The sequence below is a fragment of the Microcaecilia unicolor genome, chromosome 1 (genome assembly GCF_901765095.1).
Source record: "Microcaecilia unicolor chromosome 1, aMicUni1.1, whole genome shotgun sequence".
In the NCBI taxonomy this organism is placed as follows: Eukaryota; Metazoa; Chordata; class Amphibia; order Gymnophiona; family Siphonopidae; genus Microcaecilia; species Microcaecilia unicolor.
In genome coordinates this window covers 123,264,578-123,281,748 of record NC_044031.1, presented here as the reverse complement: position 1 = coordinate 123,281,748, position 17,171 = coordinate 123,264,578, and the positions used below count along the sequence as shown (strand labels likewise).

General features: G+C 41.7%; 1 protein-coding gene across 5 annotated transcripts in view; it reads right to left on the bottom strand.

Moving 5' to 3' along the window:
* Nucleotides 1-17,171, bottom strand: part of CROT (carnitine O-octanoyltransferase) — a 141,401-nt gene that overhangs the window by 65,483 nt on the left and 58,747 nt on the right. For all 5 annotated transcript variants that reach the window (XM_030199806.1, XM_030199824.1, XM_030199816.1 and 2 more), the window contains 3 exons: nt 11,037-11,145; nt 5,488-5,581; nt 5,289-5,402 (listed from right to left, as the gene is read on the bottom strand). In XM_030199806.1, coding sequence (XP_030055666.1) covers nt 5,289-5,402; nt 5,488-5,581; nt 11,037-11,145 — 317 coding nt within the window. The remainder of the gene's footprint in view (nt 1-5,288; nt 5,403-5,487; nt 5,582-11,036; nt 11,146-17,171) is intronic.

Here is a 17,171-nt window from a genome sequence, read left to right as displayed (position 1 = left end):
ACTACTGCAATGGAATTTATACAAGATGCAAAGAACAAACCTTAAAGAAAACTTCAGACCGCTCAAAACATGGCAGCCAGGCTTATATCTGGAAAAACACGATTTGAAAGTGCAAAACCCCTCCGTGAAAAACTGCACTGGCTCCCAATCAAAGAACGTATTGCTTTCAAAATCTGCACCCTGGTTCACAAAATCATCTTCAGCGAAGCCCCAGGATACATGACAGACCTCATAGACCTACCAACCAGAAACTCATTCGAATCAACACGAACATATCTAAATCTCCACTACCCAAGCTGCAAAGGGCTTAAATACAAATCAACTTATGCATCCAGTTTTTCCTACATAAGTACACAACTGTGGAACGCATTACCAAAAGCCTTGAAAACAATGTATGACCACCTAAACTTCCGGAAATCACTAAAAACCAACCTGTTTAAAAAGGCATACCCTACTAATCCAATTTAAATCCCTGAACTCTGTAACACAATGAAACCAAAGTACATAATGGACCCAACAGAACTCTTCCACTCTATGATTCCCTAATGTGTTTGTTCCACATGAACCTTATCTTACCACAACATCACTTTGTATTTGTTCATATCGGAGTCGGCGAACGCCTCTCCAGTACTATGTAAGCCACATTGAGCCTGAAAATAGGTGGGAAAATGTGGGATACAAATGTAACAAATAAATAAATCAAATTTGAACTTTGTACCACTGCATTAACAGATAGCCTCTAGCAGGCACAGCAGGACCTAATTTAGTATTTATTGAGTCTGGGGATCGTTGTGATATAGACCTGGGCTAGATGGACCATAAGAACATAAGAGTAGCCATACTGGGTCAGACCAATGGTCCACCTAGCCCAGTATCCTGTTTTCCAAATAGTGGCCAAGCCAGGTCACAACTACCTGGCAGAAACCCCATCAACATACCGAGGCCCAAAGACAGCAGGAAGAACCCACCACCCTGGGCGCAAGCTCGCCAGGGACACAGTCACCCCCCCCACCTCACAGCAGAGCACGGCAGCACCACCGGCCTGCCAGACTCACTGTGTTGCCTGTGAGTTCTCATCCTCCGAATAGACTGGCTGCTGAGCGGGCTCTCACACAGAGGTAAAACAGGGAAAAGGCACAGAACACCCAAGGGGGAAGTCACGACAGGGACCCAGCACCACCAGGTATGTCTGCTCAACTGGGAACCAGTTGACCAACTGGTCCAGGAGCAAGGCCTCAGAACCAGAGACAGAGGAAGTCTGTCCATCCACCTGCTGGAGATAGAAGATACTGAGGAGCTGAGTTGCTAGCAGGGAGCTATGTAATGGTGCTCAGTTCTGTATTTTCTATCTCCACCTGCTGGTCGATGGACATAACTACCCACTTGTCCTGGAATAGTGGGAATGAATGTAATGGAAACCGGATTTTCACAAAAGGAAAAATTACTGCTGCGCATACCAAGATGACTTCATCCAAGGACACGGTGTTTGCTGCAAACTTGTCCCAGTTATCTCTTGGGAAAAGCGAAGGAGCGTACCTCACAGAGACCATGGCTCCAAGTTTTTAATGAAAATTAAGAGGGAGGTTTGCTACCATCTGATAAGACTTTCTTTGCTAATAACAAGGCCTCTTTTCATGACCATGAACTCTGCTGGACAGAACTACGCCATTAGTGACTGGTCCATAGGTATCATCTGACCCAGAACGATGCCAAGGTTGGACTGAAGAGGAGAAAGGAGAAGACATGTTTGAGACTAGAAGAGAGAAGAGAGAAGAGAGAGAGAGAGAGAGAGAGAGAGAGAGAGAGAGAGAGAGAGAGAGAGACTGTGCTATTGGAATTCAGAGTACAGACCTAGGATTTTACTCCTGGACTGAGAGACTCGCTGGGGCTACAGCTCGAGTCTCAGAGGAGGAATCTGCTTCTTTACCATTGGAAGTCTGCTATAAAGACGGCAAGGTGAAATAACAGGATACACTACCTATGGTTAGGGGATAGTTAGTCCACGGTTTTATCTGTGATAGATTGGTTGTCAGGATTGGTGGTTGGTGAATCATTAGCTGCTAAGTGTGTATTTTGCACAAGACATATTATTTGTGTAAGCTCTCATAATAATCCTTAGGATATTATTATATATTTCTTTGTATATATATATTTTGGTGAATCTATTTTTGGTAGCGCTAATCTATTTTTGGTAACACAAATCTATTTTTATAAATCTGCTTTGCATTTGCCATATACAACTTATTTTTCTAATTCATAATAATAAATAACATATTTCATCTGTGGCATTGTTCCTTTCATTGGTACAGTAAGGGCCAATTAGGTACTGTCATTCCTCTTAGCAAATGAGCCCAGAATAATTGCTTTTGTGTGTGATTATCTGATATAAAAGTATCTTACAATATGCCAGGAAAATGACATGGACAAATCATGATCAAGTATACATATGTAGTTCACATTATGCTTTATGTGATGAGTTATCTTGTTGGCAGATCTTTATCTGCTGTTATCCATTTACTAATGCTACTAATCTATCAAAATTCTTCAAAGATGTAACTAAGCATTTTTTTTTGTCCTTTAGATTGTAAGCTCCTTTGAGCAGGGACTGTCCTTCTTTGTTAAATTGTACAGCGCTGCGTAACCCTTGCAGCGCTTTAGAAATGTTAAATAGTAGTAGTAAGCATGTGGATAATTAAACATTGACGAAGGAGAAAATCCAAGATGGCGATGAAGCAGGTTGTGTGAGATGAACGCTCTCCTCAAACTCTAAAAACATACCTTTTTCTTGGAATAAGCATGCCAAAAAGGAAGGGTAAGCCTAAGGGACCACCCCTCCCGAAGCTAACAACCCCATTATCAGGACAGTCTTCAATCTCCACATTTTTTGTTTCGACCCCGAATGCAGGCATTTCCGTTACCGGGGCAAGGAAGAGCCCCGGTCAGGAGACCAATTTTTTGCTCAGCCCATTAGGACCTGCTACCCCTCCTCCTCTGCAATCAGACAGGACCATTGTGCCGAGTATCAGAATAAAAACCGACTCGAAGGGGCGGCAGATCTCGTCAGTGGAAGCAGCAGTTGAAAACATCTTGGAAGCAGCGGAGGGTGAACAGAGACTTCCAGGAATGGCATCGGGTGAGACAACAGTAGAAGGGATTCAAACTGCTGGCCTACAAGAAGAAATCTCCTTGTGCGCCATGGCGATGCAGCCACTTGTTACATCCCAGGAAGACTCGTTGGAATCTATCTGGACTGCTCTTGAATCTTTGCATAAGGTTTGTGCTTCCTTTATATCAGTTTCATTAAATAATGCTACTCAAGTAAGAAATTTAAAAGAAAAGATTGAAAGTGTCTTAACTAAACAGACTAATCTGGAAACAGATATGACTAAAATACAAGAACAGCAAGCCCAATTCTCTGGAGATCGATTATTATTGCATCAGAAAATAGAAAATTTAGAGAATTTGTCAAGAAATGTAAATCTTCGTATATTAAATTTTCCACAATCTCAATATGTTACTCCAAGAGATATGTTTTTCAAATTCCTAAGAGAGATTATAAGTATTCAGAACAATCTCTACCACATCTACAGAGACTTTATTATTTAAAAGTAAAATCAAAGCAACAACAAATTGATCCAATACAACAGGATAATATATTAGAAACATTGGATATAACAGACCTTCTGGAACAATCCCAAGAGAAAATTGAAACTAGAGCAACCTTGTTTCATTTGTATTCCTTCAAGACAAAGAGGCCTTATTAAGGCTTTATTTTAAGAATATTCATCCTGAATTTAAGGGAAGTAAAGTTTCAATTTTCCCAGACATTTCTAGATGGATGCAACAGAGGAGGAAGAAGTTTCTGGACATGAAACAAGAATCTATTGGGATAAATGCTAGATTCCAATTGAGATTTCCTTGCAAGTGCTTATTATTCTTTAAAGACAAGAGATATGTTTTCTTTGTACCAGAACAGTTGCGACATTTTCTCAATATGCAAAGTAATAAGGAGGAGCACCAGATATAAGCGGGTTAATTGATAGGGGTAACCTCCTGCTAGATTTTCTTCGGAAGAACTAAGATTATTAGACCAACTTCCTTTGGTATAATTCTAGATTTTCTCCCTTATTTGTGGACTTTTAAAACCAATACTTTACTTTATTATATTATATTAATAAAATTTTTATTCTTGAAAAATATTATGTAAGTACTGGTGCATCTATTCAAAGATTGTATCTTTGTATTAAATGAAAATCAAGAAATTAATAACAAACATTGATAAAAGGTATGAACTTTGTTCCACATCGCAAGTTTATAGCCACATGAGCAAATGTTATTTGCAAGGGCATACTTAGAACAGGGAGGAACAAGGACTAGAGGAGTAACTTAATGGACAGTGGAAGTGGGCTGAGAACCTGAGGAACTGGGTTTGAATCCTGGGAAAGTCACTTAACCCTCCACTGCCCCAGGTACAAACACTTAGATTGTGAGCCCACTAAAGACAGAAAAAGTACCTGAATGTAATATGTAAACTGATTTGATTGTACCAAAGAAAGGCAGTATCATCAAATTGACGACCCATACTTAAAATGCAAAGATTGCTTGACACCTTATATTTTGTATTCACTTCTAGTAGCCTCATCTCAAAAATATTGCAGAATTAATTGCTCTGAAGGGCAACAAACAAGTTAGAGACATTCAGTTTGCAGAAGAAACAATTGAGAGGTAATACACCAGAGGTGTATAAAATCCTAATTGATATGAAACATCTTTCTAATAGCACTGAAATAAAGGACTTCTTTTAACTACCTGGGAACATATTTAAAAAATATTTTTAAAGTATTTTTTCAGTCAATACATAATGAAGCTGTGGAAATGTGGTCAAGATTAATAGCAGTATTTCAAAAAGGTTTGGACACATTTCTGGAGAAAAAATCCATTTAAGAAACTATTAGCCAGGCAGATTTGGGGAAAATTATCACCTCTTATTTCTGGGATTAAGGAACAAGAAATGTACTTCTCCATAAAGATCTGCTAGATACTTCTAAGTGACCTGATTAGCCATGGTTGGAGACAGGATGCTGGACTCAATGGAGCATTAATCTGATCCATCATATAATTTATTTGCTTGGGAAATGAATGCACAGAAAAATGGCAGATGTCAGGCTGCATCATCTATTAGTCCTCATAAGTCACCATCAGTTCAAGTGACCAATTGGAATCAAGACAAGTTTGAGGAAAGACTGAACAACTATTATTTAAAGCTATGATTTAGCATTATCAATTACCATGCAATAATCTTCAGGACTGGCATCATCTAATGAGATCACAAACAAACTCCTCTGAATGGTTTCGAGAACAGACACATTCTTTGGGTCCAGGTTGATAAGGTATTCTCGAATCTATGAGACACAAATGCAAGTCACAAGATCTCATAAAGCTGAACTGCAAGGACTTAACACTTCCATTCAAAAAGGAGTCTCTAACCTTTGCCCACCGGGTTCTCTCCTCTGTGGTTAATGCTGACACTCCTGGTCCATTTGATTCAGTGTGGCATCTCTTCTGGATATAGGCAAGTTGTCTTAAAGAAGACGACAGATCTTGATTAGGCAATAACAAAATATAAATCTAGGGTAATAGACAAAGGCCTTATTTTTATGACATTCCTCTTCTAGTAATTTTATCAAACGACGGGCAATTTTGCGTTTTTTTTTTTTTTGGTGGCTTACCAATCACAAGAAAACCTCTCATCAGTCCTGGCAATTGACAACTCCCTCCCTCTCAGCCCCAACTGGCCACTGCTATCTCCTCTCTCCCAGACCTGATCTGCTTCTTCTAAACCCTCTCACCTGCTGCTGCCACAACAGCCAATAACTTTTGCATTGTGTAAGCAGATGTGGTAAATTTGCTTTTTATTTGCAAATTATTGTGCTCATTCACTGCACGGAACCCAAAGGGCTTTCAGAGTTTCTGCTAAAACTCCAGATCAGATATAAAAATGTGAGCTTTACTACTCAGGAGGGGGAAGCATTCCAGAATGTGTTTCCATGATCAACAATAAAGCCTCATCTTAGAAGTGCATCTCAAAAACATGTGGGTAACCCCTCTTCTTTATCTTTTAAGGTACGAGACCCGTTTTTTTCTAATATGTGTATGAACATTCTTTAATGGGCACATCAATTGGGAGAAACAGATTAATGGATTCCCCATCTTATAAGGTGTTAAATTAGGCTACAATTCTGGATTTCCCAGAAGCATGGAACTGGGTAAAAACCCTTTTCTAAGTCTGTATTCAAGTGTCATGAACCTAGTCCTTTGTGGAGCAAATGATTTGATGCAGGAGGTAATGGTGCTGGGGCCTCTTGATAACAGTGATCATAACACGATCCGATTTGATATAAGTACACACAGGAAATCAATACATTAGCATTTAACTTTCAAAAAGGAAACTATAATAAAATGAGAAGAATGGTGAAAAGAAAAGAAAAAAAAAAAAAAAAAAAACTTAGAGGAGCAGCTAAAAAAGTCAAAAAATTTATATTGGGCGTGGTGGATGCTGTTCAAAAATACAACCCTGGAAGCCATCAAATATATTCCATGTAATAAAAAAGGAGGAAGGAAGACCAAATGACAAACAGCATGATTAAAAAGTGAGGTGAAAGAAGCTATTAGAGCTAAAAGAAAATCCTTCAGAACATGGAAAAAGGATCCAACTGAAAAAAATAGGAAACTGCATAAAAAAATGGCAAGTCAAACGCAAAGTGCTGATAAGGAAGGCAAAGAGAGAGATATTGAAAAGCAGACTGCGTTGGAGGCAAAAACGCATAGTAAAAACTTTTTTAGGTATATTAAAAGCAAGAAGCTGGCAAAAGAATCAGTTGGACCGCTAGATGACTGAGGAATAAGAGCGGCATTCAGGGAAGACCATGCCATAGGGGAGAGATTAAATGAATTCTTTGCTTCGGTCTTCACCAAGGAAGATATGGGAGCGATACCGGTGCCAGAAATGGTATTCAATGCTGATGAGTCAGAGAAACTGAATCAAAATTCTGTAAACCTGGAAGATGTAACGGGGTAATTTGAAAAACTGAAGAGTAGCAAATCGCCGGATCGGACGGTATACATCCCAGAGTATTGATATAATTGAAAAATGAACTTGCAGAACTATTGTTAGTAATATGTAATTTATCTTTAAAATCAAGCATGGTACTAGAAGATTGGAGGGTGGCCAATGTAATGCCGATTTTTAAAAAGAGTTCCAGAGGTGATCCGGGAAATTACAGACCAGTGAGCCTGATGTCTATACTGGGCAAAATAAAAAGCAAAATTAAAGAGCATATTTAAAAGCATGGATTAATGAAACAAAGCTAACATGGATTTAGGTGAAGGGAAATCTTGCTTCACCAATCTACTACATTTCTTTGAAGGGGTGAACAAACATGTGGATAAACGTGTATCTAGATTTTCAAAAGGTATTTGACAAAGTACCTCATGAAAGACTCCAGAGGAAATTGGAAAGTCATGGGATAGAGGTGGTGTTCTATGGTGGATTAAAAACTGGTTAAAGGACAGAAAAAAAAAAGAGTAGGGTTAAACAGTCAGTATTCTCAATGGAGACGGGTAGCTAGTGGGGTTCTGCATGGGTCTGTGCTGGAACTGCTGCTCTTTGACGTATTTATAAAAGAATTAGATATGGGAATAACTAATGAGGTAATTAAATTTGCTGACAACACAAAGTTATTCAAAGTTGTTAAATCTCAAGAGGATTGTGAAAAATTGTAAGACGACCTTACATGACTGGGAGACTGGGCATCCAAATGGCAGATGTTTAATGTGAGCAAGTACAAAGTGATGCATGTGGGAAAGAGGAACCAAAACTATAACTATGTGATACAAGGTTCCCTGTTAGGAGTCACCAACCAGGAAAAGGATCTAGGAGTCATTGTTGACGATACTTTGAAACCCTCTGCTGCGTGCTGCAGCAGCAAAGAAAGCAAATAGAATGCTAGGTATTATTAGGAAAGGAATGGAAAATAAAAATGAGGATATTATAATGCCTTTGTATTGCTCCATGGTGCAACCACACCTCGAATACTGTGTGCAATTCTGGTCACCGAATCTCAAAAAAGATATAGTGGAATTAGAAAAGTTGCAGAGAAGGGCGATGAAAATTATAAAAGGGGATGGGACGACTTCCCTATGAGGGAAGGCTGAAAATGGCTAGGGCTCTTTAGTTTGGAGAAAAGACGGCTGAGGGGAGATATGATAGAAGTAAATTAGAGTGGAACGAGTATACGTGAATCGCTCGTTTACTCTTTCCAAAAATACTAGGACTAGGGAGCACGCAATGAAGCCACAAAGTAGTAAATTTAAAACGAATCATTAAACTCTGGAATTCGTTGCCAGAGAATGTGGTAAAAGCAGTTAACTTAGCGTGGTTTAAAAAAAAGGTTTGGAGACCTTCCTAAGTCCATGAGCCATTATTAAAATGGACTTGCTTATTTCTAGGATACTACAATATATAGAGAGGAGAAAATCATTCAGAACATTTGCGATTAACAACAAGGTGGAGTCTCATATATTTTTGCACGAATATTCACATCACTCCCTTGGTGACTCTATTGGCGTGCATAGATTTAATCATCGACTGAAACCACCTCCACCCTAAAGTTGCAATTCATTAAACTTAACATGCTGGAAAGTGCAAATATATGTAAATATATGCAAAAGACACTTAACTTGCGGAGCATATAAACTCCCTTACTCCAATCTGAATAAGGGAGTTTATATGCTCCGCAAGTTAAGTGTCTTTTGCATATATTTACATATATTTGCACTTTCCAGCATGTTAAGTTTAATGAATTGCAACTTTAGGGTGGAGGTGGTTTCAGTCGATGATTAAATCTATGCACGCCAATAGAGTCACCAAGGGAGTGATGTGAATATTTGTGCAAAAATATATGAGACTCCACCTTGTTGTTAATCGCAAATGTTCTGAATGATTTTCTCCTCTCTATATATTGTAGTAGCCTATATTATATTAGGAGTAAGTCAAGCCATATAGTTTTTTGTATTTCTAGGATAAGCAGCATAAAATGTATTGTACTGTTTTGGGATCTTGCCAGGTACTTGTGACCTGGCTTGGCCACTGCTGGAAACAGGATACTTGGCTTGATAGACCTTCGGTCTGTCCAAGTATGGCAGCACTTGCGTACTTACATAGACTTCACTCTACATCTTTTTAATAGTCTGTTTTACCTTGTCTCCCAAGATCTGATAAATGGTTCACAGTTCATGCAAAATGCATTCCATAACTGAGGGGAGTAACATTAATAAATCCCAAGAAAGAAAGATCTGTTAATCACCTTTATGATGGGATTCATCCAAGGCGGTATACAGCAGGTACAGTTCAACATAAAATTTACAATTTTGTTAACAGTATAACAATAGCAAAATGCCCTGCCCAAATATAAGCATAAATACATTCAGGGGTCCTTTTACAAAGGCGAGCTGAAAAATGGCTTGCGGTAGTGTAAGCGTGGATTTTGGGCGTGCGCCGATCCATTTTTCAGTGTGCCTGTAAAAAAGATTGCCGCACGCCCATTTTGGGTCTGAGATCTTACCGCCAGCCATTGATCTAGCGGTAAAAATCCACAAAGTAATCAGACAATAATGACCTATGCGTGTCAAATGCCACTTGGCGCACAGCCGAAAAGAAAAAATATTTTTCAGATGCGCGTATTGGACGCGCGCCAAAAATGAAATTACCGCAAGAGTCATGTGTTAGCTGGGCGGTAACTCCATTTTGGTGCACGTTGGGCATGCGAAGATGCTTGCGCGGCTTAGTAAAAGGACCCCTCAATGAAGTAAATGGCAAATTAAAACCTAGTAAGAGGTCTAATATGAAACGGTAAGACTTTTTAAATTACAGCCAACACGCAGGAAGGCGAGGGCAGGTCGTGCTTGCACTCTGAGGTGAGAGAAAGAGAGGAGGGAGGCGCGGAACTCGGATGAGAGGGGGGCATGGAACTCGGGAGGGGATTGGTAAGCTCTTTGAGCAGGGACTGTCTTTCTTCTATGTTTGTGCAGCGCTGTGTATGCCTTGTAGCGCTATAGAAATGCTAAATAGTAGTAGTAGGAGGAGGAGGAGAAGGAGGGAGGGGGTCGGTCCTGGAACTCGAAAGGGAGGGAGGGAGGTAGGGGGTCATGGAACTCTGAAGGGAGGGGGGCTGCAACTCAGAGGAGAGAGAGGGAGGGAGGGAGGGGAGCGTGGAACCTTGCTAGCGCCCGTTTCATTTCTGTCAGAAACGGCCCTCTTTTACTAGTTCCCATGTAAACACTATTAATACATTTCCTGCGCCAATCAATGTAATTTAATTCTGGCATTTATAATCCGCTTAACCATAAAGTTCAAAGCAGACTGGAGGAGTGGCCTAGTGGTTAGAGCACCAGTCTTGATATCCAGATGTAGCTGTCCCCTTCTCCTCCACTGCTAATTCCAGACTCCGTTCCTTTTATCTCACTGCTCCCCACACCTGGAATAGACTTCCCGAGCCTGTACGTCTAGCCCCATCTTTGGCCGTTTTCAAATCCAGGCTAAAAGCCCACCTCTGACACTGCTTTTGTCTCCTAACCACTACTCACTTGCCCTGTACCTTTTATCCCTCTTTAATTTCCTTGCCTCTTGCTTGTTCTGTCTGTCTGTCATATTTAGATTGTAAGCTCTTTGAGCAGGGACTGTCTCTCCATGTATGGTGTACAGCGCTGCAGAAATGATAAGTAGTAGTAGTAGTTCCAATCCCACTGCTACTCCTTGTGATCTTGGGCAAGTCACTTAACCCTCCATTGTCTCAGGTACAAAATTGGATTGTGAGCCCCTCCAGGGACAGAGAAATACCCAGTATACCTGAATGTAACTTACCTTGACCTACTACTGAAAAAAGTGCGAGCAAAATACAAATAAATAAATAAATAAGCAAGGTACTTACTGTCAATTCCACCCATCAGTACAAGAAAAAAAAAAAAAGTGTAAAAACCTGTGGATTTCAGGAGGCGTCAGAATATGGCCATCATGTACAGCATTAAAGGTGAAGATGCGACCTCTACACATGACTACTACATGGGATGGACAGTCACCTTCTCTCTCTGAAAGGGAAAAACAAATGGAACAGCAGCATTTTTATGCAGAGCTATAGATTTAAATAAAGAGGGAGGGGAGGGAAGAAAAGACCCAATGAAACCAAATCTGTAGAACAAGATCTGGATGTGTGTTCAACCTTATGGATAAGTACGTAGAGAAAAATTCACCAGGGAACAAGTATGTTCATAACATAGGCTCCATAGAAAGAGCAAATGAAACAGTGTCCATAATACTCTGCAGATGGCGTCAAACAAAACAAAACAAAAAACACAGGAAAAAAATAATGGGCTGACAACAAGGAATAAAGTTTGCTAGACACTAAATTTATATATTAATGAACTATGATTTAATCAGGAAATAATTGAGGAACACACTCAGGGCCAGATGCACAAAGCTTAAAATGCTATTAACATTTACTTTAGACTGGTTCTAGCCAGTCTAAAGCAAGTAATGCACAAAGGGGTTTTCCACGGCTCTAACGTGTGCCATTACCAGCCATTGCAGCCACCGAGAACACCATGCAAACGTATTAAATGAGCTCATTAGTATTCTAATGTGTATTCTGGGGGATGCACCGCTCCAGAGCCACAAATTTTATGGCTGCTCTGGAGCTATCAGAGAGTAGAGAAGCACAAGCAAAGACTACCTGCTTAGGGTTGCTACTTCTCATCTCCTGGATCCCCCCCCCCCCCCCCCCCCAAAAAAAAAAATTGTTTTTTTTTTTTTTTAATTTTCCTGGTGGTCCAGTTAACTCTGACCCACCACCACCCTCTCCACGACCCCCATCAATTTTTTTTTTAATTTTCCCTAGTGGTCCAGTGAACCAAACCCCTTCTCCCCACGCATGCAGACACACACCCCATCCCAGTCTCAACATCACCTGCACTCTTCAGTGTACCTTTACAAGGTGGAGGCAGTAGAACATGAGCAACAGCTCCTCCCTCATGCCTGCCTGGAAACAATGGCAGCACCACCCAGGCCCTTCCCAGTGCATTCTGGAATGTACTGGGCAGGGCTAACAACTATATAGGGGAAAAGAAACCTCCTTATATGGTGTTTAGCCCTATCCAGTGCATCCCAGAATGCACTAGGCAGGGCCTTGGTGTTGCCATTGTGTTCTGGGCAGGCCCAAGGCAGGAAGGGAGGAGCTGTTGCTTCTGCATTCCTGCCTCCGCCTTGTAAAGGCACACGGAGGGCTGCAGGTGTGGGAGAAGGGGGTCCGGTTCACTGGACCACAAGAGAAAAATTTTTAAGAGGTCCGGTGCATCACATGGATTTAACAACTCGAACTCGCAAACAGTGAGCAATGTACAACAAGGGGGGGGAGGGGGGGGGGAAATCTGTGCAGCTCATTTGAACGTGATCTCCTTTGTACATCGATCGCTGTTAGTCACTACGTTTTATGGCTGGTTTTGTTCATCGGGCCCTCAATGGATTACATTTCAATAGGAAAAACAAGGCTTCCTTTTATGGGAAGAGGTCCTTAGTTCTTGTTTAGATTACACACACCCAATACATCCATCAATGAGAACAAAAGAGAAATTAGGTCTTACCTGATAATTTTAAATTTCATTAGTCCTTCCCACTAGTCCAGATTCTGTGGGATTGTGTTCATCAACCAGCAGGTGGAGATACAGAACTGAAAACTGAGCAGAGACATCTCTCTCAGAATCCAGTCCAGCTTCTCAGTATTTATATAGACAAGCAGTAAGAGAAAAACTCAGAACAAACACAACAACCTAATAGTAACCATATGAATAAACATGTGTGGACCTCTGATCTCTGGACAACTTGTAGAGAACAACAGATATGCAGGAAGTAACATACAAGATAACCGTCCGGTTCAAATCCCACTGCTGCTCCTTGTGATCTTGGGCAAGTCACTTAATCCTCCATTGCCTCAGGTACAAACTTAGACTGTGAGCCCTCCTGGGACAGAGAAATATCCAGAGTACCTGAATGTAACTCACCTTGAGCTACTACTGAAAAAGGTGTGAGCAAAATCTAAATAAATTAATAAATTATTTGACCCATTACTTCGCACTGACTAAACAGCTCAAAAACCTCAGGTGGGCCTCTGGAATAATGGGAAGGACTAATGGAAAGAAAATGATCATAAGACCTAAATTTCTCTTTCCATTATATAGCCTTCCACTATTCCAGAACCTGTGGGATGTTTAAAAGCAATCCCTAGAGTGGGTGGGATCCTGGTGCCACCACCTTGAGGACAGAAGCCCCAAAACTGGCTTCCGAGTGCACCACAACATTCACTCTGTAGTGCTTGGCAAAGATATGCAGCGGCGACAAAGTCGCTGTCTTGCAAATATCCGCCGGAGACAGTAAGGTAGTCCCTGCCCAGGATGTCGCTGTACACTTCATAGAATGAGCCTGCAAGGCCTAAGCAGCCTGCTTCCCCACAACCAAAATAAGTAGACGCAATAGTCTTCTTCAGTCATCTACCAATTGCAGGCTTGGAAGCCATGAGGCCAAGCCTCTGCTTACCAAAAAAGCACACTTTGTCCGATTTGCAAAACTCATTCTTGGCTTCCAGATATCTAATGAGGACTCTACACACATCAAGAAGCTTCAAGGACGAATACTAAGCCTCTTCATCCTCGCTATAAAAGGATGGAAGCGCCACTGATTGGTTGAGATGAAATGCCAATACCACTTTGGAAGAAAGGAAGGAATCGTGGACAGTGAGACCACCGCCTTCAAAAAGCAAAGAAAGGAATCCCACACAAGAGAGCCTGACGCTCCAAAACCCTATATGCCGACACAACAGCAACTAAGAATGCTGCCTTTAGTGTAAGATCTTTCAAGGTGGTCTTCCACAGTGGCTCAAAAGGAGGCTTCAAAAGAGCCCAATGGACTAAATTAAGGCTTCACTAGGGACATGGCGTACGAAAGGAAGGCTGCAAGTGGCCTGCAAGAGACATTTTCTGTAGTCTGCACCTGAAACAGGACAAAGCTGCAACCTGAACTTTTGGAGAACCTAATACCAATCCTTTCTGAAGGCCTGCATGGAGAAACAATAGGATGTGTGCAATCTGAGCAAAGAAGGGCGATGTTCTTGCACAGAACACCAGCCCTCAAACATCCAGCACACCCTTGCATAGGCAATGGCTGTAGTGTGTTTCCAACCCTGAAGCAAGGTAGCAATGACCGAATCAGAGTAACCTTTTCGTCTTAACCGAGCCCTTTCAATGGTCAAGCTTTAAAGATCAAAGGGGCACATCCTTCACAAGCAATGGATTTTGCTTCAGTAGGCCATGTACCTACGGAAGACAGAGAAGATCCCTGTCCAGCAGTTGAATCGGATTCCTCATGCCACAGCCTCTGCTGCCAATCCATGGCTGCGAGAATTATTCAACCTCAGCACAGTGTGATCCTTTTCAACCCATGGCCTACCATGGGCCAAGGAGTGAAGACATACAGTAGATGTGTCTCTGGCCAGGGCTGCAGTAGGGCATCGATCATCAATGAGCCCACTCCTTTCCAATAGCTGAAGAACTTGGGCACTTTGACATTCCTTTTTGTCACCATCAAGTCCAGAAGCAGATAACCCTATTGATCCAGTATAAGCTGAAAAACCTGGCTGGATAGTTCCTGTTCTCTTAGGTCTAAGGAGTCCCTGCAGAGAAAATCCACTTCCACATTCCAGGACCAGCGATGTGAGCTGCTAACAAGTAGAGATTTTTCTCTGTCCCGACTAATGAGGAAGGCTGCAGTTGCCGTCTCCACCACCACTGGATTGCTGCGGGTCCCGCCTTGCTTGTTGATATAAGCCACCGCCATTGCATTGTCAGAGAAAACTTGGACTGGGGCCACCGCCAGAAAAGGAGCGAAGTAAAGCACTCTGCACTCCCCGGAGCTCCAAGCAATTTATCAGCTGAGACTCCTGTTCCTTCTAGGTACCCTGCACCACAAGGAACTTGTAAATAAGCTCTCCAACCCAACTTCCTGGCATCCGCTGTCACCACCTCCCATTGTGTTATTAGAAAGGGAGCACAGACAGTCAAATTCCTGGGCAACAACCACCACTGCATATTCCGTCTGGCAACCAGCGTCCAAGGAAGATGAAAGTCGTACTTCTGCGACACTGGAGAGCAGCAGCTGAGTTTTAGATGACGCTGATATATACCTATGCTGCTTGGCACAGGTTCTTATTTTCTAGATATACAAATATTATCCATGCCGCTTGGCTCAGGCTCCCGGATATACATGTATTCTCCATCGTTATATCGCTAAACAGCGCAGACCCCCAATATACATGAACACCAGGTGGCACATTGATCCCCCTTATCTGTAGTGTGCTGTGCTCTAGCATTTTAACATCTTTCACAATCCCTGCAGTGCTGACTTATCTGAACCATATTGGTATGTATTTATATTTTCCTCTTTATTCTCCGCTCTCTTTTTTTTTTTTGTTAATAATTTTTATTGGCAAGAAATATGCAAAATAGTATCACCACCATGACTTGCATCCTCAAAAATACATAACATCTATCCTAGTATACGCCATTTCGTCACAGTACTTATATATTCAGATACATTTTCCATCTTCACGAGGCAGTGAAAAGTAGATGATAGCATAACTGAATTCTACTCAACTCCTCTGAACTAATAGCATGGTTTAACACAAGTTACATACCCTGTCACTTTTCTCTTGCACACTTTTCCCCTTCCCCCCCCCCCCACCCTTTCCCTGCCAACCCCAAACCCTCCTCCCAGAGACTTGCTACCGTACATCCCTGCTGTTTTGTGTCCCTTGCCCATACATAAGAATATAAGAGTAACCATACTGGGTCAGACCAATGGTCCATCTAGCCCAGTATCCTGTTTCCAAACAGTGGCCAAGCCAGGTCACAAGTACCTGGCATAGTAGCATAGCAACATAGTAGATGTCGGCATTTAAAGACCGGTACGTTCCATCCAATCTGCCCAACAAGATAAACTAATTTGTGCTACTTTATATGTATACCTGACCTTGATTTATCCTTGCAGGCAAAAGAAGAGACTGACCCAAGACGAATCATCACTGGAGATATAATCCAACAGTCTTTATTGATGTAAATTAAGAAAGGACCCGACGGACCGTGTTTCGAAGCATGCAAGCGCCTATATCAGGGGTCAAACAGTAAACTCTAGATAGAGACGCAGGACCAGAGCTGCGAGTTCTGTTCCTACAGTCATTGCAAGTGTTTGTCCATTTGTCTTTAGTGCGCAAGTATTTTGGATGGTCTACAGCTTTGTATATGAGCGGAGCTGTGGTCCTGCGCCTCTATCTAGAGTTTACTGTTTGACCCCTGATGTAGGCGCTTGCATGCGTCGAAACACGGCCCATGTCGGGTCCTTTCTTAATTTACATCAATAAAGACTGTTGGATTATATCTCCAGTAGCGATTCATCTTTGGTCAGCCTCTACTTTTGCCTGCTGTGATTTGTCGTCGTAGAGGGTTTCCCTGCTTTGTATTTTGGATCTTGATTTATCCTTGCCATTTTCACAGGATAGACCGTAGAAGTCTGCCTAGTACTTGCCCCGCCTCCCAACCACCGGTGCTGCCAGCCAATCTCCGCTAGGCTTCTGAGGATCCATTTCTTCTGAACAGGATTCCTTTATGTTTATACCACGCATTTTTGAATTCCGTTTCCGTTTTCATCTCCACCACCATCTGCGGAAGGGCATTCCAAGTATCCACCACTCTCTCCGTGAAAAAATACTTCCTGACATTTTTCTTGAGTCTGCCCCCCTTCAACCTCATTTCATGTTCTCTAGTTCTACTGCCTTCCCATCTCTGGAAAAGATTTGTTTGCAGATTAATACCTTTCAAATATTTGAACATCCTATCACATCACCCCTGTTTCTCCTTTCTTCAAGGGTATACAAGTTCAGGTCAGCAAGTCTCTCCTTATATGTCTTGTAACGCAAATTCCATGCCATTTTTCAGCTTTTCTTTGTACTGTCCCAATTAGCAGCAACATTTCATGCTACCAATCCTGGGGCAAGCAGTGGCTTCCCATGTCTGTA